Genomic DNA, 18,073 nt, shown 5'->3' with positions numbered 1-18,073 from the left:
CACGTGAAAAACCCTTTGGTTGAGACAGGGTTTCTCTGTGTAGCCCTGGCTGTCCTGGAACTTGCTGGGTACACCAGGCTGGCCCTTAAACTCAAGAGATCCTCCGTGCCTTGTGTGCTGGCATTAAAGGCACATACCACCACCACCTGGCTGCCTGTATTTTTAATCTCTGCTTTCTTTTCCTGAAGTGCTGAGGACCTGGCGTCACCAGAATGAGGTTCCTAATGGGAGGCAGCCAGGAGCTTCACCTTTCCCGCTTCTGAGGACAGAATTTAAAAAGGTTCTGTACCTCATTTTAAATGTCAGCAGCAGCTCCTGGGCAAATTCACTTTCCTCAAAGAAGCTGTCAGTCTATCAGGTAGTCACCAACCCAGAGGTTCAAGATTCACAAAAGCACAAGGGCTTCATTTCCCACAGCCCCCCTTCCCCATACACATTTAACAGGCAGACTTTTTTTTTTTTCCATTTTTAATGATAGAAACGAAAATATACCTAAAAGCGAAGCTTCTGGAAAAACCATTTGTTCTTCCCTGTCTTGTATCTAGAAAGGAAAATAAATAAGTAAATAAGTGACACTTGGGAAAACAAAGTGGAACATGAAAAATTCTCTCATGGGAAGCTGTATTCAATAAACACAGGACCCACTTACCGTTCCTCAAATTTGACCTTGGCCTCCCGCCTGGCCTTGCGTTTCAGAGCTGGGTCTCTAAAGACATCCTTGTTGACAACAGTTTTGTCCAAGGGGATGTCCACAGAGTACCTGGGGCAACAACAGTGCAGAGGCAGATTAGCAAGGGACACCAGGAAGCTGAATCTTCAAAGAACCCGGGTGTAGTCAGGAACATAGCAAGGAGCAGCCACTGAAGATATGCTACATTTTCACTCAAGTCCTTGGAGAAATTCTTATTTTGGTATCCATTTATGTGGTCTCAAGCACTAGAAAAATCTTATTTTGTTCTCAAAATTTTGGAACTTCTTTTCAGAGGTGAGATTCATCATGCTAGACCTCACAGCTGGTTTTTCCTAGCTGGGTGTATGACACATCTTTAACTCCAGCAACCCAGAGACTGAGGTGAGATCTCTGGCCAGCTTGAGCACAGCAACCTACTGAGACCCCCTCAAGGGGAAAGTCACTCTCAGCAATCAATCTTAAAACACACAGTATTGGCTCCCAACAGCTATAGTTCAGGACCCGGTCAATTCTGGCAGTTCCTTTATTATCCCTGGACTAAGACAGCTTGTGTTAAAAAGACCCTGTCACTTTTGAGCTGGTTGCACTGTATAGCTGTGGACAGAAAATCCACCTGCCTGAGCTTGTCAAGTGCTGGGATCCTAACCGTGCACTACCACCTCAGATTTTTGGGGGTGCCTATGGAAATGGTTCAGTTGTTAAGAGCACTGGCTGCTTTTCCAGAGAATCTGGGATCAATTCTCAGCACACATGTGACATACATACATCCATATATAAAAATTAAACATCTATTAAGATTGAAAAATAAGCTGCAGTGATGACGCTCCCCTTCCAGCCCTGCACCTGTGAGCCAGGGGTAGGAGGTACATCTGAGTTCCAGGACAGCCATGGGTACACAGACAAGGCAAACCAATCAACCACTATCACCACCACCAAACAAACAAAAACAAACAAACAAAAACCAAACCAAACCCAGCTATACAGCCTTGGCTAGCCTCAAATTTATGCAGGGAAAAAAAAATTCTAATGTTGGGTATCTGTGCACATGAGCGTAGGTGCCCCTGGAGTCCCAGAAGAGGAGGCCTGAACTCCTGGAGCTGGAGCACAGACAGCTTGGAGCCACGAAACATGGAGGGGTTCTGGAAACGAAACTTGGCGTGCTTGGCAAGAATAAGAGCCATCAATAACGAAGCCATCACTCCACCTCAATCTAGGCTCCAGGGATGGGGCCCTGGTCACCAACAGCAGGCACTAACCTGTCCCAAGGCCCAGAGGAACCCACCTCACAGAACAGTGACAGAAGGCAGACCAGACCCTGTCCTTGTGTACAGGGACATAACCCAGCAACCTATACTTAAGGAGGCAGAATGCCCACCTCTGACCCAGAATGCAGAATTCCAGGTTTGAATATAAGTCTTTCCTCAAAAACGTAAAAGATGCAAAGGACCCAGGAGATTAGGAGACAGGAATTCTCCAAGATGGACTAGAGTAAAATCAAGCTTACTCCCACTCTCCCGAAGGTGCTGTGCTAAAACCCAGGGGTCTTGCATCTGCTGGGTAGAGTAGGGCTACACAAGCTTCGTTAGCTTAACATTCTCAAAAGAGAGGGCAGAAGATCCAGAGACAGGAGAGGGAAAAGGGAATAGGAACGATGGCCTTTTTTTGTACCACATCACCCATGAGAGGAAAGGAAAAAAAGCCACACTTCTGTTTTTGGAAGGCTCACCTTGTGGGCATGAGGTGATTGTAGTTATAAACTTTCACAAAGGACTTGATCTTTGATCTCTTGGCGATTTTCTTCTTGCCCATGGCAGCTGTCACTTTTCGGGGATAGCGGTCGATTCCGGCCACCAGGGCATGGCTGTAAGGGCGGTCTGAGGTGCCATCATCAATATTCTGAATAAGAAGGAAAAAAAGCCATGTTATGGCTTGGGCCCTATCTTAGTAAAATAGTATGTTTACCAAACACACCCTGTTTTTATATTTACCAAACACAGCCCCACATCTCTGGACTATTGTACAGGAGAATCACAATCAATCAAAGCTAAAAGCCAACATGGCAGTAACTGTGAATCAAGTGTTTATTCCCATCAGAAGACTTTGCAAAAACTCAAGAGACAGGCGATTTAAAAGTCTTACACCTATCACCTTCCTCCATGTGGCTAATGCATAGAGCTGAGACTCAATTTAAAATAAATGGCAGTTATAGAGGCAGGGGAGGCCAGAACCACAGCGGGTATAAAACTGGATGAGGAGGAAGCAGCAAAATGCTAAAATACAGGCATCGTACGTTGTAAGTGGAAGCAGCTTCTCCCAATTACACAACACACCTGTAATATATGTTCAATACATGGTGGCCGCTATTAAATAAAGCTTATTTGGTGAAGATCACAGTCTGGGTCAGGATCCCAGTTCAACTCACACTTGCTTCAGACCCATCGTGCATATGTTTACCACCCCCTTGGCCCCTGGTATTGCTACGACAGGATCCCGCCCGTCCGACGCTGCAGCCCAGATCCCCGCATGCAAGCAGTCAAAGGCGCCCGGAGAATCTGGTACCTTCACGATGACGGCTTTGCGTCCGGAGTAGCGTCCGGCCAGGACCAGCACCACTTTCCCGGGTTTCATGAACTTGCCCATTTCTGCGGAGAACAAGGACAAGGGGCCGCTGAGAAGTTTGTAAAGCGAAAACGTCCCGGAGCCCGACTTGTACTCGCGAGTCCGGGTGGTAGGCCGGCGATTGGGATCGCTCGCTGCCGACCAGGCCACGCAGCTCGCAGCGCCTGCTCGCGGGACGCGACTCGCCACGAGGCCGGCAGAGGCGCTGAGTCTGAAGGAGCCCAGCAACCCGACCCCGGGGTGGCGATGGCGGCGGATTGCAAGACCCTCTCCAGGCCTCTACTCACCGACAGCAGGCGGCCGGCACCCAGCGGAAAGGAAAGAAGGGCACTTCCGCTAACCTTTCACCCTGCGGAGCGGGGTGGGAGCCCACTTCCGGTCCCGCCTCTCCGGCCTCTCCCCGCCGCTTGGTTGGCGGTCGAAGTTGCTGGCGGAAGAAGCCCGCGAGGCCGGAACGGGCCGCGCGTTTGTAGGAATCAAACTTTATTCAAAGATCCAGCGGCAGACAGGGACAGAGCTCGGTCTCCGGCGGGGCGAGGGAGCGGCGAGGACGACGCGCGAGCCTGCACTCTGCGCCGTCGCCGCTGGGAGGCGGACACAGGCTGAAATTGACTGTTTTGCCTCGGAAGACGAGAGCCAGGTTTCGCGAGTGCGCGCTCAGACCCAACATGCGAGGGTCTGAGAGAGATTTCCAGTTCCTGTCTAACCTGGGTTCCGCACAGAGATCCTGACTCCAACAAGCAAATACAGAGAATAAATGACCTTCTGTACTGTTAGGTGAGAAATAGGGAAGGTCAAGCGATCGTATCTCTAACGGTCAACCCAAAGAGGTCAGGTCTAGCTTTTTTGTTTGCTCGTTCGTTTTTGGGTTTTCTTCAAGACAAGGTTTCTCTGTGTAGCCTTGACCGCCCTGGACTCACTTTGTAGACCAAGCTGTCCTCGAACTCACAGAGATCGCCTAGCCTCTGCCTCCCAAGTTCTGGGATTACAGGTGTGCGCCACCGCTCCAGGCTTCATTTTTGGTTTTTCAAGACAGGGTTTCACTGTGTGTTGCCCTGGCTGTCCTAGACTGGCTTTGTAGATGAGGCAGGCCTCGAAACTCACAGAAGTATGCTTGCCTCTGGCTCCTGAGTGCTGGGATTACAGATGTGTGACACTATGTCCAGCTGGCATGCCTAGATTTTTTTTTTAAATATATATATTTATATAAATATATATATCCTTTTCTCAAAGATTTATTTTTATTTTTTGTGTATAAGTATTTCGCCTTTTGCCCGCTTGTAAGTATGTGCACCAATTGAGTGCCTGGTGTCTGAGGAGGCCAGAAGAAGGTGCTGCATGCCCTGGAACTGGTGTTACAAATGATTGGGAGTCACCACGTGGGTGCTAGTTGAACCTGGGTTCTCTCCAGTCTTCTGCATGAGCCGGAAGTGCTCTAACCACCAGGCAATCTCTCCAGCCCCTATTTATTATTATTTCAGTATTTTTTAATTTATTGTAAAGGCTTTAATTATGTGTATGTTTATCAGCACGTGGGTATGTGAATGGGAGTACGGTGCCTACAGAGGCCACAGGCATTGGATCTCCTAGTGCTGGAGTTACCGGCTGTTGTGAACCATTTCTTGTAGGTACTGGGATTAGAACTCATGTCTTCTGGAAGAGTAGTCAGTGCTCTTCACATCTAAGCCATCTCTCTAACACTAATTTCTTTCGGAGAAAAGACCTTGAAGAGTTTAATTTAGCCTGGGTATGGTTAGCCTGGGTATAACTCCATTTTTTGAAATAAGGAGCCATCTTGACTGGGAGCTGAATTCAGGTACCAGGAAACATCACAGAATGTATACTTGGCAGAGAGCAAAGTTAAATCTTCTAGCAACAGCCTCCAGGAAATATCACTTCATAGAAAATAGAGACAATCTTCCTGGCAATAATCAATGAGAATCGGTTGAGAATCAGGTGGGAAAATTCTCCCCAATGTTTCAGATATAATTAAGAATAGCCGTTGTGGCTCAGAGAGGCATAGGCCTTAGGCAATTGTGCCTCAGAGAAGGTCACCTCGTCCCTCTAACTTTTACCTAATCCTGTAACATCAAGGCATGTGACCTCCTGTTTGCTGTCATGGAAACCCCCTGCTCACAGACTTTTCCTTTAAAAACGCTGCTCACTCAGGGCTCAGGGTCCCACTTCTCTACTGCTGCGTCAGTGAGACTTGGGTCCCGAGTTCGATTGCTCTCATAATGAAGCTCTCTTGCTATTGCATCGAGTCGTCTCCTGATGTTCTCTGAGGGTCCCGTGAACCTGGCATTACAACCTTACTCTTTACTCTGTAGCTAAGACTGGCCTTAAAACTCACATTTATAGTCTAGGCTAGAATCCAACTTTCAGTGAGCCTCCTGTCTCAACCTCATGAGTCCTGGAATTATAGGTGTGAACCATACTTACCTTTCCTTACATTTCCATATCCACTTAAAATTGATATGCGTGTGGTGTATGTGTGTGTATTTGGGGGCTGGAGAGATGTCTCAGTAATTAAGAGCACTGGCTGCTCTTCCAAAGGGCACGGGTTCAAGTCACAGCACCCACATGGCAGCTCACAGCTGTCTATAATTCTAGTTCCAGGGGATCTGATACTGTCACACACATACAAGCAGGCAGAACACCAACATACATAAAAGAAAAAAATTAAATATAAATAATATATTGCTATATATTTAAATATGTGTAGTTTATATATGTATATGTATTTACATATGCATATATATGCACATATATATTTAAACTATATACCCCAAGTTGCATTTGTATTCATAGCAATCCTCCTGCCCCAGCCTCTTCCATCTGTGACTATAGACATGGGCCACCACGCCTGGCTGCAATTAAAATATTTTCTGAAGCAGGAGGAAACCTTCCCAAAGGTGATGAACAGACCAGGCTCCCCCACCTATCAAGTCAAGAAAATATTTTACCAGGCTGTCTCCCACATACCACGTTTTAAATACATTTTAAAACATTTTACTTTTTATTTTACGTGTGGTGTTTTGCCTAAATGTATGCCTATGTACTGCAAACATGCCTGTAGGCAGGCCAGAACAGGCCATCAGATTCCCTGGAACTGCAGTTACACACGGCTGTTAGCCACTATGTGGGTGCTAGGAAATGAACCCCAGTATCTCTGTACGAGCAGCCAATGCTCTTTTAAGTACTGAGATGTCTCCCTAGCTTCCACCTGTAGAGGGATTTTAATTAAGAACACGGCTGCTCTAGCAAGAGATCACCTTCTAGGTCTGAGCGATAAAGCTGAAATACAGACATGCCTTTAATCCCAGGAGACAGAGGCAAGCAGATCAAGTTCAAGGCCAGCTTGGTATAGAGCAGGTTTCAGGTAAAGAAAAACTAGGGTCCAGGTGTGGTTTACACGCCTTTAATCCCAGCACTCAGGAAACACAGGCATGAAGAGCTCTTGAGTTGTAGTGAATGTTGTTCAATTGAGTCAGTGGAGTTGAGCTCATGGCAGTTGAGTTCATGGAATTCAGAGGGAGTTTTGCCTGGAGAGTTTTACAGGGAGAGCTTAAAGACGGAACAAGCTGGGCACAGATGAAGAGAGAAAGAGCCAGAGACTGAGAAGGAGCCAGAAGATTAGAACAGATTGCTAGAGTTAGTTTGAGGCCAAGCAGATCAATTCAGTGAGAAACGGGGAGAGAAACAGATTGAATCAGTTAGTTTGGAGAGGAGTTTGAGTCAGAACAGCTGAGTTGAGCCAGCCAGCAAGAGTTCAGAAAGAGCTGGGCATGCTAGTGCACACCCGTAATCCCAGCACTCAGGGAGGCAGAGGCACATGGATCTCTGAGTTTGAGGCCAGCCTGCTCTACATAGCGAGTCCAGGACAGCCAGAATACAGAGAGGAAGTGGACAGTTTCTAAATAAATTCTGACCCAGATTTCATGGGTGGATGAGACTAGAGAGACTTAGAAAGAGGATGGGAGTTATGGGCTTTGCAGAGAAGCTACCCAAAATACTGTAACTTTATTAGCAATCACAGATATTATATATATATATATGATATTTTACAATTATTTTTTTTTCCTTGGGGAGAGGGAGGGGAGTGCTGAGGATTGCCAGGCAAGCAGTCTACCACTGAGCTGCATCCCAACCTCCTAAACATTGTCGTGGTTCACAGGGAAACTAAATGTCCTTCCACCGAATGTCAATGATGCATCTTAAGTGGCGCGTTGCTGAAACGAGTTAAAGTGCACTTCCTGGGAATAAAGTGCAGGTGGCAGTTCAGCTCACGCATCTTCAGTTGAGTCCTGGGGCAAGTGCCCATGGCAAGATGAAGGACAAGGGAGTCACTTTCACAGACATGCAGCGGGTGGACTGTGTGGAGGCCGGCAGCTGCTGCTGTGCACACCGAGCACAAACCTCCCCCGTCAGCCAGTCTCCAGGACAAATGGGGCCAGCGAGTCACAACCCAGGGGCCATGGCACTCCTCAACCCGCAGACTGTGTGTTCTTGAGCGACAGGGATTCTTTCGGAGTGCTTTCGCTTCTGAAGATCGTGTCAGTCCTGAGGGGCCCACGGAGGAAAGTGACTGCCAGAGGCAGTACCCGACATCAGCTGTCCTTTATGACTAGAGGAGTGCTCTGTGTTCGAGCATTACTTAGCAGGGAGATTTCCCATCTTAGACCCGGATTAAAACTCCTTTGGAGGAAAGGGGACTCAGAATTCATACAGTGTTGGCCCTAGGGCTCTCACAGCTGCTTCTCACAAAGGAAGACTGTTCCCAACTTCACTAGCAGGAGCCTCAAGTCTAGTGTCTTCCAGAACTCCCTCATACAGCGACTTGCCACCATGAAGAGAATAGTAGGCCCAACATGCACTTTCTAAAAATCAACATGGCACAGTGAGTTGGGCATTAGCTATGCGGGTGACTGATTTTTGTTAACACAGGCTCCAACAGTGGGACAGGTACAATGGTGAGCTAAGGTCAGCTCTTCCTGCTTGCTTTTATGTCCTCAGCCCTGGCTTGTGTGCATGCTTTCCACGCAAGGCACCACTGAGCTACACCTCTAGTCCTGACATTTATTTTGTGGATTTTATTATTACATTTGTTTGTGTTTGGGCAGGGATTCACATATGCTACAGTTTGAGTGGAGGTAAGAGGCCAATTTGTGGGAGGACTTTTCTCTCCTTGTACCACCCGGATTGCCAGATTTGACAGCAAGCACCCTTACCTGGTGAACTGTCACCCAGGCCACTGACACTATTTTTTTGTTTGTTTTGAGACAGGGTTTCTCTGTGTAGCCTTGGCTGTCCTGGACTTGCTTTGTAGACCAGGCCTCAAACTCATTGGGATCTGCCTGCCTCTGCCTTCCCAAGTGCTGCGATCACAGGCAAGCACCATCACACCCGGGCTCCCTGACACTATTTTTGATGACAGTCTCTGACACGTCTTTCTAATATGCTAAGAGAGAAAATGGACTTTGCTTCCATTAGGCTGATCACCTGAAAAGGGTCTAAGAAAAAGGTCTCTGACCCTTCCTTTGACTCCCTGGCTTTTGCTAGAATTCTAGGACACTGTCCCTTCAGAGAAAGGTGTGTGGGGCATTCTCATCAAAAGGCATCTTTGATGTTCTTGAGCTGGCGCACAGCCAAGTCTACAGGAAGGCTGAACTTGAGGCTGCTGAGGCGGCTGAGCAAGTTGAGGGCACTCTCAAAACCTGTGTGCACCATGTAGCTCCAGGGCTGGTAATGGGGCTCGATGAGGGAGCCTGACTTGCAGATGAGGTTTACCCAGGACACCAGGCGCTGCTCATTTAGCGCCATGCACACCAACGCCTTCAGCTCCGAGTCCGCGCTGCGCCTGAAAGGGTCATGCTCTGTCAGGACCAGGTGGATGGCTGTCAGAAGGCTCTGTTTAGGGGTCACGGCAGTGCCACCCATTACAGGCAGGGCGAAGGACTCTGAGAGCTTCCGGGCTGGGGATTCCACATACGCGCGGCCATTCTTGGCATGATAGTACTTCACAAAGAGCTCCCAGGGGTGCATGGTCTCAGGGGCTGAGGAGAAGGCTGGCAACAAGCAAGCAATGGGAGCCATGACAAGGCTCATCCCAGAAGACGAGGCATGTAGTCCGTGGGCCAACAGGTCCCTCACAGCCACTGTCAGCTCCTTCCGCACAGCCATGGTCAGCTCATCCTTGCCTCCCAGACAGAGGTCCTGGAGGTTGGCTGAAGTGATGACATGGTCATGTGGCTGATGCCTCAGGGCTAGCTGCTTTACTCTGTTTACTGAGACTTCCAGCCTCTTCAATAAGGGGGAGTAGTCTCTGTCTGCCTGGTCCCTCTGCCACAAGGTTTGAGGGATCTGGCCTGTGGCGCAGCCAAACTGGCTAACAACAAAGATCTGGAGCACGGCCAGCGCTCGCCGCATCAGGTGCTGCCCTGTCTCCCGGACTCGCTTCACGTCTTCTGCCTTGGCTGTTTAGAAAATGGTGACTCATTAGAAAGAGGTCAAAATGACATAGAACATTCAACAAATCACAAGCTAGGTGCAAGCCTTGCTTCTGAGCCATGGTACAGGCACCACACAAAGGCAGGGATGTACCTGAACTGGCTTGATTTTGGCTGATAATACTAGCTGTAGCTTAGATACTATGCGGCTCATCCATTTCCAGTACACAGTTCAGGCTGCTGTTTTTTTAAACAGGATCTTGCTATCATGGCAGGCCTCACCCCTCAGCCTCCCTACTGCTGAGATTTCAGGCAGGCACACCATGTCCAGGCTGGTCTCAAACTCTTTACCTCCCTGCCTCAGTTTCTGAGGTGATAGGGTTCCAGGTATATGCCACCATGCTCAGCTTCTTTTTGTTGTGTTTCCTGGTGCTCAGGATTAAGTGCAGGGCTCTAGGACTCCATCTACGCTGGGCGTGTACTAGCCACCTCTCCTAGATCTAATCATTTCAAAATCATACTTAGGAGTTGCCTATCTGCTAGGCCAGATGCGCATGCCTGTGATCCTAGCACTCAGTAAGGCAGAGATAGGCGGATCTCTGTGAGTTCAAGGCCAGCCTGGTCTAAAAAGTGAGTCCAGAACAGTCAAGGCTTCAAAGAGAAACCCTGTCTTGAAAAAAAAAAAAATCCATATTAGAGTCTTTTCGATTATCCCCAAAAGATATCCTGCTCTATTATCATTTCCTCTTCTCCATGCTTCCCAAGACTCAAGCAATCACAAATCTTTAGCTAGCCTCTTTTTGCCAGATAGATTCTCAAGATGTAGTCCAGATTGACCCCGAACTCTCGGTCTCCTGCTCCCGCCTCCCACTTTTTGCTTTTGTAGCCTGTGTGTTCTAGGAGATGTACTCACTTTTGCTGGTTCCTGGGGGCAGTGTGCCGCTGCCTGTTCTGGTGGTGCCGTTTCCTGCCTTCCGGCTGGCTTTGCACTCACAGTGTTCACCCGTCTGCAAGGGGCTTCCCACTTCATCTAGGTTACAAAAATAAGACACATTTATCCCCTTCCTAGCAGATTTTTAAAAGGAAAAGAAGAGTTAATAGTGCCTACTCTATGACTGGCATTCTATAAATGATTGTGTTTCACTGTGTGAAAGGTGCCTGGTACAGCACAGGTGGCTCAATAAATATTTGCTTAGCAAATGAAGAATGAATCATCCCTAGTGAAGAGAGTAAGACTAAAGAGCGAGGAATGTGCTCAAGGACATGAGGCCAGCAGTGGACCTGAAAGGCCTGCTTCTAGACAGTGTTTTTTTTCCCATCCTACTCTGGCATACAGAAGAGGTCTCCCTCTGTAGGTCGGCCTGGAACTCACTTGTCATAGCAGGCTGGCCTAGAACCCAGAGGTCTGCCAGCCTCTGTCTCTCTGATTTTGAGGATTAAAGGTGTGCGCCACCATGCCCCATTCAAGTCCACAAAACAGTGAGAACTGGCTTCCTTACATACGAATGCTCAGACCACACTGAACTACCACACTGTCTGTCTTCCTCGTCCCAGATGCTCGCTGACCTTGGATGAAGCTGATGAACATCTCAAGATCCCGGATCTGGGTTTTCAGCTGCTCAACCAACTGCTCTTTGACCCGAGCCGGGTTAACAATCTGAGCCACTGCTGCGTCCACACGCTGGCGAAGCTCCTCAGTGGACAGGGAGCTGATGTCCTCATTCAGATTCATGTCCAGTTTCTTTATTAACTCGTCAATGATCACCTGTCAAGATCACAGCAATGAGGGTACCCTTTGCAGTTCTCAAGCGGAGGGCTAAGGAGGTGAATCTTAGCGAGGCTTCTAGTCTCAAGCCACACTGACCTCTGACTTCAGGAGAAACGGGTGCAGCTGCTGGATAGGGCTGGAAAGACAGCTCGGCAGAGGAAAGCGCTTGTTACATAAGCCTAGTGACCTGAGTTGGAGCGGCAGAACCCACACAAAGGGTGAAGGAGAGACTGTGTGCTATGCCACCTGCACACCCACACTCATACAATAATTTAAAGAGAAAGATGAGGACGCAGACTCTCTTCCTTTTAGATTAACCCTGAGCTCAGGGCTGGGGAAGAAGCTTGCTTGTGGACCGTTTGCCTAGCAGAAATGAAGACCTGGGTACACCACTCTCAGCGCCATATCAGGTGGAAGATGTACACCTGTCTGTCATCTACGCATGTGGAAAGAGAAGGCAGGAGGATCACAAGTTCAAGGTCATGCTTGACTATTCAACAAATTATGAGGCCAGCCTAGGTTATATGAGACCTGTCTCAAAAAACAAACAAACGAAACAGAACAAAAGAATACTTAGTTCCTTTTGATTGGAAATGGTACCTCTCATGCACTGTGAGTTTACCAGGCCATTAAGCTTTCATCCAGTAGGACAGGGTAAATGATCCAAAGTGGCTAAAGACCCCATAGCCTCATGTTTGGGCTGGAGAGATGGCTCAGCAGTTAGGGGCACTGGCACTCTCTCACAGGACTTGGGCTGTTGGCAGCACCCACATGGCATCTCACGACCTCTGTGACTCCGCTTCAGTGGTCCGCCACCCTCGTCTGGCCTCCACAGGCCTTCCATGCACAAGGTACACAGGTGTATATGCAGGCAAAACACTCACTCACATAAAACAAAAATGAATAACGTCCCAAGAGCTTTATATTTATTTTCTCTAAAGGCTTCCAAGTGAATATATACTTATTTTGTAATTTCTAATCCTTTTTATTGATGAAAACAAGTGATAAAGGAGCTTTGAAAGGGAGCGAGCAAGAAAGAGAGACTGATTTGGACCTGCAGTTCTTGGTAAGGCCGTGGGAGAGGTGTACTGGGGACAGGCTATGCTGGCATACTAGCAGCAGGGACACATTAGCTGTGAGAAATGCTGGTGTCACCTCTAAGGTCTGCTCACCCGCTGTCTTTCCAAGACCACAGACTGTGGCAGGGAGTCATAACTGCCCTCCTGATAAGCGAATGTTTCCAGGTCATCAAGCTGGGTCTTGAGCTGCAGAATCAGCTCCTTCTGCTTCTCCCTCTGGGTTTCCAGGCGCTCCCGTTTTTCCTGCTCACTCTATGATGAGAAAAACACCTGAGTCTATTTCATAGAAAAGAGAAACCACAGGCACTTTTAAGACTCTAGGCAGAAAATGACCAGGAAAATGTATAATGCTTCCAAATAGGTCAATGAAACAATTGACAGGTTCAGCAGTAACGATATACTTCACCCAGGGCAACTGATTACGGTTTCTTTAAGAAGTGATCATCCCTTCATTGCAAACAGAATACAAACACAAGGAAGCCTTTGGTGAAGAGACTTGTTGTTTTTCAAAGGTCTAGTGAGGAGAGAGAACACTTAGGTAAGATGGCCTCCAGGAATTAAAGGTGTCATCCTCCACAGCCAGTGAACACAGCTTAACTCTTCAGTACTCGTGCAAACGGTCTGCGCAGCTGTCTGGGGGTGAGCCAGGAGTGGTGGCTTGTGAAGGCTTAGGATCAGATGTCAAGTCCAGCATGAGCTAGATAGCTAGTTTGAGGCTGGGTATAATGAGAGCCTATCTCAAAAAGCAAAGCCTTGGGGCCTGAGAAAGGCTTTATGTATGTAGAAATCAACCCGTTTTTGGAAATTTCAAAGGTACTTGGGAAGGTTATAACTATTTCCGTAAAAGGGGAAACAATGAAAATGTAAGGCACAGAAACACATAGAAGGGAAGTCGCGGGGTGGGAAACTAACAGTGAGGGCGTACGTGTGGGGCGAGGTTCTCTGAGGACAACTGCCTTTCCACTGCCAGCTACCGTGTAGCATCCTTCAGTGGGATCAAGTCTCAATATAGAGACTGGGTATTCATCATTTTTGAGTTCAAACTCAAACCAAAACAAAAAAGCAAGCCAGACAGGACATGTACACCCGTACTCCTCAGTGAGTGTCAGGCCAGCCTGGGCTACATATATAGATGCTGTCTTAACAAGTACCACCACGGCACGCACGCACACACACAAAACCCTAAAACAAAAACAAAACAAGGGGTTGGGGATTTAGCTCAGTGGTAGAGTGCAAGGCCCTGGGTTTGGGCCTCAGCTCTGGGGGGGGGGGGGGGGGGCGGGGGGGGGGGGGGGGGGGGGGGGAGCCAAAGGAGCAGAGGCATTAAACCACTTGTAGGCATAATAAGGCTGGACTTAAGCTAGGATCTCCACAGTATTAAAAGTTAGCCTTAGGGGCTGGAGAGATGGCTCAGCAGTTAAGAGCACTGTCTGCTCTTCCAAAGGTCATGAGTTCAATTCCCAGCGACCACATGGTGGCTCACAACCATCTGTAATGCGAACTGATTCCCTCTTCTGGCGGTGCAATTGCAGATAGAACACTCATATACATAAAATAAATAAATCTTAAAAAGACAAAACAAAACAAAACAAAACATACGTTTAAAAAAAAAGTTAGCTTTAAAGCAGTACTTACCAAGCCCTCAAGAAGCAAGGTAGGAGAGAGTAGAGACGAAAAACAAAGAATCAACTTTCGTTCAACTTCATAAACGCAATCCCCTTCCTTAGCTTTGGTGAACATGAAAGCAAGCCTCCACACACTCCCCAGTCCACTGTCGGGGCGCTGCTTGTTCTCAGAGCCCCATTCTCTTCCTCAGATAGTAACTAGGTCTCCACCAAAGGCTCTTCCGGGTTTACTCGAGGAACAAGTCATTTCTTCCTTTGTGTTATGTACTCTTACTCATTATAGTGTTTGTTTAAGACCTGCCTCTGCTAACCTATTGACTCCTGAAGGGCCTTGATTTTCAATCCCCAGTGCACCCAGAACTGTGTCCAGCATGGGGTAAATTCTCAGTACGCACTTTTTTCTTCCTTAAAAAAGAAAAAAAAATTTTAAATGTTATTTTACGTGTATGGATGATTGGCCCACATGTATGTCTGTGTACCGCCTGAGAGCCTGGTGGCCACAGAGGCTAGTGGAGGGTGTCTAATGGAACAGTGATTATAGACAGTTGGGAGCTGCCATGTAGATGCTGGGACTCAAACCTGGGTCCTCTGCAAGAGCAGCCTGCTCTTAACCCGGAGCCATCTTTCCAGCCCTCAGTACCTATTTCTTACGTGTTTTTGGACTGAATTAGGTACAGAATAACAAATTCTAGATCAGCTCTGACTGGAGGATGTTGTCTAACTAGTCAAAAGAGAAAGAAACAAAGAAACGGTCCACCTTTGTCATCCCTTTGTGAAGCCAAGGGAGAGGGACACTAGCTGTAAATCCTGACTTGTTTCCATGACTACTCTGCCAGAGCAGCTCACTTGCTGTCGTAGTTACAGCGTATCTGCTGGAGCTGTGCAAACAAATTTAACAGGAAGGACAATGAGTTCTGGGGCAAGGCAGGAAATGATAGATTTAATTTCCAGTACACACGGAGATAAAGCTGAAAGTAATTTGGAGAGGCTGGGGAGATGGCTCAGTCCATCAAGTGCCTGCGTAGCATGCACTGGGTGCTGTGTTCAAACCTTAGCACTGACAAACTGTGAATGGCCCCATGCCTATAATCTCAGGATTCAGAAGGTGGAAGCAGAAAGATCAGAAATTCAAGGTTAGGAACACCAAGCCTGATGACCTGTTTGATTTCTTTTTTCTTTTTCTTTCTTTTTTTTTTTTTTTAAATTTCTTGGTTTTTTGAGACAGGGTTTCTCTGTGTAGCCCTTGCTGTCCTAGACTCACTTTGTAGACCATGCTGGCCTTGAACTCACAGAGATCCGACTGCCTCTGCCTCCCCGAGCGCTGGAATTACAGGCGTGCGCCACCATGCCCAGCTCAGCCTGTTTGATTTCTATAACTTACGTTCTAAGGAAGAACTAACTCCTTAAAGTTGTCCTCTGACCTCCACATGCAGGCTGCGACACCAGCACTGTGCTCACACTCACTCTCTCACACACACATATTTGAAAAGAGTACTTCAAGGTCATTCTATGGCAAGTTCAAAGGCAGCCTGGGCCAGAGAACCTGTCTTAAAAAAAATAATCAATGACAATAATCTTAAGAGCTGAGGACACAGATTAATTGGTGACAGAACACTTGCCTACCACATGCAAGTCCCTGGATTCCATCCCCAAGACTGTCCCTTTTGCCCCCCAAAATAGAAAAACTACATCACTCAGCCCAAAGATGTCCTCCACTCAGGTTCTACTTGTTCATACATCAATGTATGCACTTAAGAATAAAGCTGCTTTATTCTGTGCTGCCTGCCTGTAATCCCAGCATTTGGGAGGCAGAGGCAGGCAGATTTCTGTGAGTTCGAGGACAGCAGGAGTTCAAGGCCTCACAGTCTACAAAGCCAGTCCAGGTCAACCAAGGTTACACAGGGAAACCCTATTGGCGGGGGGTGGGAAGAATACAGCTGTACAGCTGTTGGGGCTGGAGATGGAGAGATGGCTCAGTGGACCCAGGTTCAATTCCTAGCACCCACATAGACAGCTCACAACTGTCTATAACTCTAAGATCTAACACCCTCACAGAGACATACATGCAGACAAAACATCAATGCAGTAAACAAACTTAAAAAAAAATACAGCTGCTTTAATGGTGAGCACAATTTTTTACGGCATCACAGAGGAAATTTTTCCACAAGTGACAATGAACAATAAAAAGAGAGTATCCCGTCTGCACAGGCCCTTTCATGTCACTCATTACTACACAGAGCCTGGCTACTTTGTAAGCCTCTCGACTCTGCCTGCCTGCTCCTTGCAAAAGGATATATGGGCATGAAAAGGAAGGAACAGTAGCCAGTATCGGCTACCAGTAAGTTTTCCTGGCTAAAGCCATTTCGAGTGGGAAGCGAGCCACCTGTGGACCATGATCTGCAGAACAGGAAGGGGAAAGGCGGCCTGTCTCACTACTTCCAGCTTCCAGAGATTCAAAGTTTGTAAGGAACCTTTCCTGTGGTTTACAGGATTCCACTGTTTCTTCAGTGTACTGAAGAATGCACTTGTCAGTCAGAAGGGTCCTTTCAGAGAAACCCGTTATTTAGCAGTTTGAAGATATTGTTAGGACAGCCTTAAAATCAGGTGTATTTCTTTCCACTGCCAAGGGAAGGCGTCTATTCACCACACCTCTCACTGAGATAGGCGTAAAGCTTACAGCCTATCTATATGCCAAAAAGCATGGGGCGTCAATTTAAATTTCCATGGGCTCGAATTTACTTCCCTTTCACTAGTCACTTCTCCCGGCTTCCAGGCTCATTCTATCAGCAAAGTGCTCAGGGCTGGAGGTATACCTCAAAATAGGTGTACCCTATTTTGGTGTGACCCAAACACAGTCGGGATAAGTACCTCAAGGCGTGGGCGAGGTAAGGGGAGGCATCCATTACCCAGTGCCTTTCCAATACCCCTTTCAATGCCCGCCATATGCCTTTTTGCATCTTCCCTCCTCCAGTCTCTTTATCTTGTATTCGCGTACCTACAGTACTTGCAGCTTGCTCGCTCCTCACCCTCTCTACCTCCGTCCTCGTCAGCAGCACCAACCACTTTCTACCTGCCTGCACCACATTCTTCCTCCTCCTCCTCCTCCTCCGGGCCCAGCCCCAGACACTCACCTGGTCCTCGCCCCGCACCCGTGGCCGGTCCCCCGGCCGCCCATCGCCTTCGCCGCCGCCGCCGCCGCAGGGGTCCTCCAGCCCCTCGTAACCCAGGACGTGCGGACAGCCGCGGAAGGCGAAGTCCTCGAGCTCGCGCAGGAGACGCTGCTGCTCCGCCGGCGCCCCGCGCACTACCTGGCGCAGGCGGAACTGCACCTGAGCGAAGTGCGAGGACAGCGCGAGCAGGGCCGAGTCCAGCTGCCGCCGCTCGGCTTGCAGCCGCCTCACCGTGCGGATGGACGCGTCGGGAGGGGAGCCCGGAGCCGCTCCAGCCTCCTCGGCGGCCGCCTCCTCCGAGAACGTTGCCGCTCCAGGACCGGCCTCGGCCACCGCCCCGACGGGGGCCCAGCGCACAGTCTCGCATGGTGGCAACGACTCCTCCTCCTCCTCCTCTTCTTCGTCCTTCGCCTTTGGCCCGAAGGCCGTCGCCACGGTTCCCAGCTCCGCTGTCGCCTCCACCGTCGCCATCTTCCCGGAAACGCCGCCGCACGTCAGTCGCGCCCCCTTGCTGCCATGGCAACGGGCGCTGGCCGGGAAGCCGGGGGGGAGCGGTGGGCGGGGTCTGCACGCCACCGACCTCCCGAGGGCCCGCCCCCTCGACACTTCTTTAAGTGCATTTTGTGAATTAAGCACAGGAGTACTCTGCGTTGGAGGAACAAGTGAACGAGG

General features: G+C 48.6%; 2 protein-coding genes across 2 annotated transcripts; both read right to left on the bottom strand.

The window, feature by feature from the left end:
- Positions 1-450: 450 nt before the first annotated feature.
- Positions 451-3,683, bottom strand: Rpl27 (ribosomal protein L27). The gene is made up of 5 exons (XM_055620620.1): positions 3,598-3,683; positions 3,251-3,333; positions 2,418-2,587; positions 650-760; positions 451-541 (listed from the first exon to the last, which is right to left on the bottom strand). The coding sequence occupies exons 2-5, from the start codon at positions 3,329-3,331 to the stop codon at positions 493-495; spliced, it is 411 nt and encodes a 136-aa protein (XP_055476595.1). The 5' UTR covers positions 3,332-3,333; positions 3,598-3,683; the 3' UTR covers positions 451-492.
- Positions 3,684-7,314: 3,631 nt separating this feature from the next.
- Positions 7,315-17,883, bottom strand: Rundc1 (RUN domain containing 1). Its single transcript, XM_055619839.1, has 5 exons — positions 17,363-17,883; positions 12,700-12,858; positions 11,326-11,524; positions 10,673-10,789; positions 7,315-9,786 (listed from the first exon to the last, which is right to left on the bottom strand). Exons 1-5 carry the CDS (start codon positions 17,870-17,872, stop codon positions 8,921-8,923), a joined length of 1,851 nt encoding a protein of 616 aa, XP_055475814.1. The 5' UTR covers positions 17,873-17,883; the 3' UTR covers positions 7,315-8,920.
- Between the last annotated feature and the right edge of the window lie 190 nt (positions 17,884-18,073).

Source organism: Psammomys obesus, unplaced genomic scaffold, assembly GCF_907164565.1.
Source record: "Psammomys obesus unplaced genomic scaffold, mPsaObe1.curated_primary_1811, whole genome shotgun sequence".
Taxonomy (NCBI): domain Eukaryota; kingdom Metazoa; phylum Chordata; class Mammalia; order Rodentia; family Muridae; genus Psammomys; species Psammomys obesus.
The sequence above is the reverse complement of the archived record's forward strand: the minus strand, read 5'-3'. Positions and strand labels throughout refer to the sequence as shown.

What these genes read in the sequence shown, in the direction of transcription:
- Rpl27 (XM_055620620.1), bottom strand. Translation starts at nt 3,331, where the DNA reads ATGGGCAAGTTCATGAAACCCGGGAAAGTGGTGCTGGTCCTGGCCGGA. An exon ending in AATCACCTCATGCCCACAAG is followed by an intron (nt 761 to 2,417) that starts GTGAGCCTTCCA and finishes TTGTTGCCCCAG; the next exon opens with GTACTCTGTGGACATCCCCT. An exon ending in AAGGTCAAATTTGAGGAACG is followed by an intron (nt 542 to 649) that starts GTAAGTGGGTCC and finishes TTTCCTTTCTAG; the next exon opens with ATACAAGACAGGGAAGAACA.
- Rundc1 (XM_055619839.1), bottom strand. Translation starts at nt 17,872, where the DNA reads ATGGCGACGGTGGAGGCGACAGCGGAGCTGGGAACCGTGGCGACGGCC. An exon ending in GGGTGCGGGGCGAGGACCAG is followed by an intron (nt 12,859 to 17,362) that starts GTGAGTGTCTGG and finishes TTCTCATCATAG; the next exon opens with AGTGAGCAGGAAAAACGGGA. An exon ending in TGGTCTTGGAAAGACAGCGG is followed by an intron (nt 11,525 to 12,699) that starts GTGAGCAGACCT and finishes TGATCTTGACAG; the next exon opens with GTGATCATTGACGAGTTAAT.